Here is a 9,291-nt window from a genome sequence, read left to right on the forward strand (position 1 = left end):
TGGCAGGTAAACAAACCGGCCCGGGCCGCCAGGGGCTTTCCCTACACAAGCGCCGGCCCCAGTTTGAGAACCACTGCACTAAGAACTGCCCTCTTTTAAAACTGCGGCTATTTTTCATCAATTAGATTGGATCTAGTTTTCAGCTAGATGTAGTTTAGATACCTATTTAAAAATTAAATTAAAAAATATGCCTCTAAACTTTACACGATGAATAATTTGAATTGTCTGTCTCTTTTGCTCTGGAAGTTCCCCAGCTGTTGTTGATGATCCCTGGGTACGCCAGGAGTCTTGTGGTTTCTGTAAAATTAAACCTGATGCTGTTTTCAGCCTGGAATAACTCCACAGTCTCCGTATATTTGTGTTGTTTCACTACAATTTTGTTTATTTGAGCCCATTTATTCTTCTTGGAAGTCTCTGCCTTCACTTTGAAAAGAGGCTAAGGCACTACTAGAGTGCCTGAAAGTACCATCGAGCCCTAAAGAATTAGTAGATGACTAGTAAGTGTGCTTAAATTGAAGCTAACTGTTCAAAAACCTGTTCTAACTGGAATCTATTTATTCTTAATTAGGTTGCCATGATGACGTAGTTAAAATTGTGGAACTAGCCTGCAAACATAATCTTTGCATAATACCATTTGGTGGTGAGTATTGTACCTTTAAAAATTTTGGTAGGGTAAATTTAAACTATAAAGTTACATATTTCTTTAAATTCAATTCAAGTGGCTAGTGCTAGTGGCATGAAGTCATGGCAATAAATCAGCCAACTCTACACAGGAGTAACTTGAGCATTTAGAGGTGTTGAGTATATATTTATAAAGTATTGTTTAAAGTAGTAGTCATATGTCAAGACTTTGGCAAGGTTAATAATTACTTTAATTTTGAAGACAAATAGATCCCATAGAATTTATAATCTTATTGCTGTGCTTGGTTCACTGAAATCTAGTGGAAGCCTTTTACATCTGTCAGCACTTGAATGTTTCACTATATAAGAGGAGCAATTTATTTTTTGAGGTGGCGTCTGCATATTCCCACTAGCGCTGCTGCACTTTGGGAACCTTCTAGAAGAGCAGTTTCCATTTGGGCCTGAATGAGCATGCAGCACCAAACATTCGGAGCAGAAGTTACAAGAAGTTGTGCAGGCAGTTCCTTCTTTTTTGGCAGTTAGGTGTGGGCATATATTTTTCTCTTGGTAATTTCTGAAGTATCAAGTCAGTTCAGATTCCTGAAGTCTGAGCCCAAGCGTTTGATGTGCCTCAGAGAAAACCATTCCTTGGTATAGCATTTTACATGCTGGGCCTTTTACACAATAGGCTCAAAAGGAAAGGCGCATTCAGATCCTGACATTTCTCATGAAGGAAGGTCTTGTGGCCAAACCCCCTCAGATTTGTCCTCAGTACAGAGACGGAGAGGCCTTTCAAGTCCTGTGTTGGGAAACAGAAGATTTTAGTCCTGGAACTGACAACTTTCATAAGCTCCAAGTCCTCAGAGCAGTGTCAGGATCTGGGGTAGTTCTGGCATTGAGGAAACCACTTCCATCATCATCTGTCTGGTGCCTAGATTTGTCCGTGCTGGAGACTTCAAAAGTGCCTCTGTCCTCAAGGGAGTCTGTGTGTTTTTGTATGGACTCCCCATTTCTGAAGTCTTTCAGCTCTGTGGAAGCCTCTAGCTGAGTTTGCTTCTTATTCATCCAGAAACAGTCTCGGTTGGGCTTGACATTTTTGGAGACCTCAGTTGTGCTCTTCTTTGCCCTTAAGCATATAAGGGTAAGAAAATAGGGCTAGGAGAGAATCTCTGCCTTGGAGCATTCTGTGTCATTACAAAAGAGAAACGTTATCACATATCCAGGGAGTGCAATAGGCAGATTGGAGGCCCCTTTTCTGCCTCTTGTAATTCCGAGGGTGCCTCTGTCTCTTTAATTTATTGCAGAACTCGAGGATTCAATCAGACTTCACCCTTCTTTGGTGCCCATGTAGGTGACAACTGTCAGTGAGCCTGTGTCTTCCAACATAGTACTCACTCTGTGCCAGAATGATCTACTGGAGATCCACATATAGATCTAGAGGATATTCCAGAGTCTCTTGATTTGAAAGTCTTTGTTTTGGGGCTATTTGAGTTGGCCTGTGTGCTGTCTGGCTTGGTCTTCCAGGTTTACCTGGACAGCTCAAGGAACAAGGCAACTTCACCTACCAAGAGTTAACATTACATGAAGAGCTTGCTCTCAATTCCCTGGGATAACTTTATGCGGACTCCTTTCTCTTATCCTCACTTAATCTGTGAATAATGTTACTATATTATTAGAGACCTTCCTCAACTTCTTGAGGATCAGAGGACCATTAAAAGGGGAGGGTAGCTGAGATTTCTGCCTCTTGAACTCACAATTCTTCCTCTTCCAAAAGGATTCAATTTCAAATTCGACCTCTTTTGCTACATCCATTTGTAAAACCTGTCTTTTACCCCACCTCTGGTCAGATTCTGCAACAGGTATTTCATATACTCATCTCTAGGTTTTTATGTGATCTCTCTAGCCTTTGAGGTCTCGAGCTGGCTGCTATGCAGTATATGATAAAAATGCCTTAGATTGATATCTTGGTCAAAAGGGGTGTGACCTTTGGTTTTATTCACACACTCATGCAGTTCTGCTCTCTCAACTTAGCATCTAGGTTTGATGCTTGCTTTAGGATGACAGGTTTGCGATTCTTGTTTAACTAGAACTCCTCAGCCCACTTTCCTGGGGCATTGTACTACTAGTTAGACTCCCATGAGCGGGAACATGTAGAGGTCACTTGAAGGAAGAAAGCTTACTTACCAGTAACTGTGGTTCTTTGAGGGTGGTGCTCCTCTGTATTTGCACCACACACACCTTTTCCCTCTTTAAAGTTCTATTCTGGGGTTTAAAAGAAGGGAATGAGATGGTTGGGGAAATTGATGGCCTTCTTTACCCTGTGCTCTGAATGTTTGGTACTACAAGGTGAAATTTGTGCAATTGAACAGGTACTCGTTTTATGAACTTTGAAGAAATTCTGAAATTCCAGGGGAACGTCCCACAAATGTGAATGTGCAAATGTAATGCACTCTCAAAGAAACAGTGTCACGCAACCTTTCTAAGTGACATGTGCCTCATACCTAAAATGTGTGTCTTAGTTAAATGTGGATAACCAATATCAAGGCAAACTATTTCAATCTAAGTTGATATTTCCAACATTTGCAGGAGGAACAAGTGTTTCTAGTGCTCTTGAATGTCCTGCAGATGAGAGAAGAACTATTGTTTCATTGGATACATCACAAATGGTATGTAATACAAATTTTAGGGGAAACCTTAGAGGAATTAACATTTAAGTGTACTGAAAACGTTTTAAAAGTTAAAAAATTACTGTAGTATTTCGTTGTTACCTGATACTGCAAGAGTAAAAAAGGGGGAAAAGAAGTTTTCCTACACCTTTTTTTTAAATTGCTTCAATATTTTATTATATATCCAAAAGCAAATAGAATGCAACTTTGAAAAGCTGTACCATATATGTAAACTACTGGTCGCTGGAAGCACACGCTATTCAGAGAGAGGTCCAGCATTGTTCTATTGCTGGTGTTATCAGTGTATGCTGCATGATGGCCATTGTGAATGGACCTAACAAAATAGCAGTACATTTTCTTTTCTGTTGAATGCCCCTTGTATTCTTGCTAATGACATGTGAATTTGCAGGTTACTGTGTAAAATAGCAGTATACAAAAATTTGTTACAAATAACACTCTGTTTTTTGCATTTGTCTAAGACTCTTAGCATTTTTCCCCTGTGTAGAAGTTACAGGGGTCTTAAAGGGACAACAGTTTGCAAATTGTACTTTGGAAATTTTTGCTTGCTACAGTAACAACACCTAAGATTATTGTAAGTGAAATATTAGAGGGAGATGATATTCATTGTTTACTACTTGCATTTGAGTACACTTTGTGTAGAGTCAATTTCACTGTGCAGTGTTTTTTGCACAGTAACATTTACAAAACACAGGTTGGCAGGGGAGGACTCATGGTCAGTGGTAGTACTTTGAACTAAACTTTCTTTAAATTGACCAGATTTCAAGTTGACAGTGTCCCTTTAAATCAGTAGTGGATGTATTATATGCTACATTGTGGAATTACAAGGAGACTTCAAGTTTGTCACATGCTTAGTGCTATTGAAACTTCGTTTTCTGTATTCACTACTTTTCCATTGGTAGGAGGGATTGCACACTTGTAAAAACAGTTTTGTAGCTGTGCAGTAATCAAATCCTACCTTTCAGAAATGACATCCTATTTTTAATCTAGTATTGCGTTCTGTAACATCTTGCAGAGCTGTGTTGGCTTGCTTCTCCATTCTCCATCACTCTTCGGAACACTTCATTGACCTGGGCGCAAAGACTGGGTTTTGACTCCTTTTCTGTGGCAGGGCAGCTTGCAGCTTTCTCTTTCAACCTGGCTCAGGGAATTCCTCTTTTATAAGAGTTGCTCCTAGTGGCAGCTGCTCCTTGCTTTCACAGGCATCCTGAATGGAGTGGAATTGAGGAGCAGAGACAGCAGTGCTCATATGTGTGGACCAGAAGTGATCTGTGGCCCACAGTTTGGGAACCTCTGGTCAAGGAAAAAAAGCAACTTTAAGTCATTAATTGTGCTGTGGTGCTCTTCTCAATCATTCAGTTGCATTAACAGTAAATGAGAACTACAGGTTGTAAATGAGTTTACTGTGACTTGATTAATTAACAAATCTGTTTAAAATATAGAAAATCTGATATGAGCATCAGATGTCATTAGTGAAACAGGAGAGTAAGGTGAAAAATGTTGTTGTCTGAACTACAAACTGAACATCTCTCTGAACTAGGGCTGTCAATTAATTGCAGTTAACTCATGCGACTAACTCAAAAATAATCGTGATTACCAATTGAAATATATTAACTATTTTTGGACGTTTTTTCTACATTTTCAAATATATTGACTTAAATTACAACACAGAATACAAAGTGTACAATGCTCAGTTTGTTGTTTTTATTACAAAATATTTGCACTGTAAAATGATTAAAAAAAAGAAATAGTATTTTTCAGTTCACCTCATACAAGTACCATAATGAAATCTCTTTATTGTGTAAGTGCAACCTACAAATATAGATTTTTTTTTTTTGATACGTAACTGCATTCAAAAACAAAACAATGTAAAACTTTAGAGCCTACAAGTCCACTCAGTCCTACTTCTTATTCAGCCAATCGGTAAGACAAACAAGTTTGTTTACATTTGTAGGAGATAATGCTGACGGCTTCTTATTTACAATGTCACATGAAAGTGAGAACAGGCGTTTACATGGCACTTTTGTAGCCAGCATTGCAAGGTTTTACGTGCCAGATATGTTAAACATTCATATGTCCCTTCATGCTTCGGCCACCATTCCGGAGGACATGCTTCCATGCTGATGACGCTCGTTAAAAAAATGATGCGTTAATTACATTTTGACTGAACTCCTTGGGGGAGAATAGTATGTTCCCTGCTCTGTTTTATCTGCATTCTGCCATGCATTTCATATTATAGCAGTCTCGGATGATGACCCAGCACATGTTGTTTGTTTTAAGAACACTTTCACTGCAGATTTGACAAAACTCAAAGAAGGTACCAATGTGATATTTCTAAAGATAGCTACAGCACTGAATCCAAGGTTTAAGAATCTGAAGTGTCTTCCAAAATCTAAGAGGGATGAGGTGTGGAGTATGCTTTCAGAAGTCTTAAAAGAGCAAAACTCCAATGCGGAAACTACGGAACCCGAACCACCAAAAAAGTAAATCAACCTTCTGCTAGTGGCATGTGACTCATGATGATGAAAGTGAACCTGTGTCAGTCTGCACTACTTTGGATAGTTATCAAGCAGAACCAGTCATCAGCATAGATGCATGTCCTCTGGAATGGTGGTTGAAGATGAAGGGATATATGAATCTTTAGCGCATCTGGCGTGTAAATATCTTGCAATGCCGGCTACAACAGTGCCATGCGAAAGTGTGTTCTCACTTTCAGGTGACATTGTAAATAAAAAGCGGGCAGCATTATCTCCTGAAAATGTAAATAAATTTGTTTGTCCGAGTGAGTGGCTGAATAAGAAGTAGGACTGAGTGGACTTGTAAGCTCTAAAGTTTTACATGGTTTTATTTTTGAATGCAGTTATTTTTTGTACATAATTCTACGCTTGTAAGTTCAACTTTCATCATAAAGAGATTGCATTACAGTACTTGCTTAAGGTGAATTGAAAAATACTATTTATTTTGTTTTTTACAGTTTAAATACTTGTAATCAAAAATATAAAATGAGCACTGTACACTTTGTATTCTGTGTTGTAATTGAAATCCCTATATTAAGAAAATAATTTCATCTGTTGGTGGATCTTCCTCCTTTTCTCCCTCCTCCTCAGAATCCAGGAACCGTGTCTTCAGAGTGGCTTTGCATAGTCACACTTTCAGGATGGCCCCAGCACCACTAATTTTATGGAAAGCAGTGCCCACTAGGGCAATACAAGTACCCCCCCCCCCCCACCACCACTGAATATTCAAAGCTGCAGTTGTAAAATTAGGCAGTCCCAACCACACCAGTCCCTTCCTTTCTGTGGCAGGGTTAGGCTTTGGGGGCCTATTCTCAGTTTTCAGAGTGATCTAGTTATTTTAATAAAACACCTAATTTTAACTGTTAAATTGTATTCTGGTTGGTGCTGGGTAGTTTATACCGTTGGATGCATAGTCTGGGATTTTCAAAAGAGCCTTAAGGAGTTTGATGGCCAAATTACATTGAACATTAATGGGAGTTGGGTGCCTAGCTTCCTTAAGCATCTCTGAAAATCCCAGCCTTGGTTTTTTAATGAGATTAGGTTTCTTGTAGCTTTTTTTTTTTTTTTTTTTTTAGTAGGGCCATTCAAGTCTCCAAAGACCTAGAAAAGAATGGGTTTGACCATTGTGCCTATATTTTCCCTCTATCACAGAAGGGCAAACTTGTCTTGCATTCTGATCAAGAATCACTTCACTTTGAGCAGGTTTTCCTGCTTCATATTGCTGTGCCTACACAAGCAAACTTTTCAGCCATAATTTACCACTGATTCATCTCCATTTACAGTAGCAACCCTGGAAACAGTATTGTAGACAAGACTACATGACATGAAGGTAAAAATGCCTCAGTCTTGTCTATTCAGCTTCTGCTGCTGCCACCATAGGTGGAGCTACACTGTTGGTAAATTACAACTGATAACTTTGCTAATGTATAAACATCCTTTGTGAAGCAAGGTCACTTATAAGTAAATCCCAGAACTTTAGTGGCCTAACATCTGATGTATATTTATTTTTTTCCCAACAGAATCAAATTCTCTGGATAGATGAGAAAAACTTAACTGCTCATATAGAGGCTGGCATTATTGGACAAGATTTGGAAAGACAGGTATTCTCAATTTCTTATGAAATTTGCAATATTTCTTGTTTCAGGTTGATTATTCCTACTTAAAGTTGTTTCAGGTGTCTGAACTAAGTCATTGAATTGTATTTTCATCCTTACACAAATTTTCATGCCCACTTTTGCTTACCACTTATGCTTATCAAATTTGTAAGAATTATATCCAAAGTTATGGACTGTCTAACCCTGGATATTTGTTAAATTTTAATTGAAAAATCCTGGCTAATCTTAGATGCAAATCCCATGTGAAATATCCTAAAAGTGAGCTGTCAATTTTTAGCCTGCAATATGTGCTTCCATCTGTGCAAAAGTGTGGCTGCAAGGTACAACACTTAGTATCAAATACATATAAGTACGAAACTAAATATATAAATCTTCATTACACATTTCTGATATCCAGCCAGATAGATGGGAGGTTGGTGACTCTGAGGGAGAAAGTTATGGTAGTTTGGAAATACATAGTTAAGATAAACATATTTTCAGATATTTGAGTTTCTTGTAAATTTAACCTAAACTCTACCCTTCTTGGCTTTTTAATGGTGATCTTACTAATTAAGTGTTCTCGTAAGAATGTTTAACTTTAAACTAGTGATATGTACTCTCAAATTTAAGACGAGGTTAATGAAATCCTTGGTTTGGGAATTAGTTGTCTTTGAACTCTCTTGTAATGGAGAGAAGTTTTCCTCATTCTAATGTTTGGAAGTGATTCTGAAGTAGTCATAGGGCAAATGGAGAACTCTTCCCAGGGGTAGGTTGTAATATTATTCCTGGGTGGAGTTTTGGCCTCACTTTATAAATTAACTCATTTCTCTCTGTTCAGATGCTCCTTTGGACAAGTAGTAATAATACCTAGTTCTTGCATACAACTTTTCTTCAGTATATCTCAAGTAGATCAGTAGACCCTAATAATGGGCTGGGGCCATCTGCATCCTGGTACACACAGGGAGTGGGGCTCTGACCTCCCTAGATAAGGCCCACAGATCTCAGCTCACATGAAGCGGGTATGGGGAGGGGCTCAGGCACCCCCACGGGCAGGGATCCACAGCTTCCAGATCACAAGGGAAGGGTAGGAAGAGAATCTCAGACCTGCTGAAAGGCAATCCCTGCCCCACCCCTCCCCCTGAACCTAGCCCACACCTGGTCAGGCTCCCAATAGATGGGCAGGGTCATTGAGATTCTGGTGTGTGTGTACATGGGGAAGGGAGAAGGGCTCAGAAGGGTCCCATATCGTGGCACACACCGGAGGGGAGAATATGGGGCTTACGGTGGCCCCTGCCCCTATCCTCGTCTGTACCCCCTATTACTCACCCCCATGTCCCCTTCCTGATGGCCTGCCCATCACCTGATCCTTCACCCACCCCCTCAATGAGGATTTGCACATGTAATTTATTTTCTTTTCAAAAAATAATTTTAGCACCTTCTGAATATTCTGTTGTACTCAGATTACTTTCCCAAAATAAAAAACAAACACCTTTGATAGAGGCAGACTCTAGCAAGATGCTGCCTTTTTCTTAATTTCAGATTGCTATGGTTGGATTTGAACTCTGAGTGCTTGGATTGTGTAGCTCAGGTCACTGGCTGTAACTTCCCCCTTGAGTTAGAGCTAGCTTTCAGCCCCTTGCCCCCTCTCTCTGTATATGCACAGTGTAATCTGTTTGTGTGAGCCTGGTGTGTGCCTAGCTGGAGAACCAAACACTTTGGCGGCTAATGTATGTATTTGATTTTCCCCAAAGAACTAGTGGGTGGCATACACTCTGTTTGGGTAAGTCTCGAGCATTTGAGACCCTGGTGCAATAATCTCAGTCCTGGCTTCATGTCTCTCTGTACATGAAAAAAGTTGCCAAAACCTATCAACTT

At 39.5% G+C, this 9,291-nt stretch overlaps 1 protein-coding gene across 1 annotated transcript in view; it reads left to right on the forward strand.

Moving 5' to 3' along the window:
• Nucleotides 1-9,291, forward strand: part of AGPS (alkylglycerone phosphate synthase) — a 114,855-nt gene that overhangs the window by 30,567 nt on the left and 74,997 nt on the right. The window contains exons 6-8 of the mRNA XM_026647593.2: nt 569-640; nt 3,208-3,287; nt 7,342-7,422. Coding sequence (XP_026503378.1) covers nt 569-640; nt 3,208-3,287; nt 7,342-7,422 — 233 coding nt within the window. The remainder of the gene's footprint in view (nt 1-568; nt 641-3,207; nt 3,288-7,341; nt 7,423-9,291) is intronic.

Source organism: Terrapene carolina, unplaced genomic scaffold (genome assembly GCF_002925995.2).
Source record: "Terrapene carolina triunguis isolate 2854851 unplaced genomic scaffold, T_m_triunguis-2.0 Scaffold62, whole genome shotgun sequence".
NCBI classification, from domain to species: domain Eukaryota; kingdom Metazoa; phylum Chordata; order Testudines; family Emydidae; genus Terrapene; species Terrapene triunguis.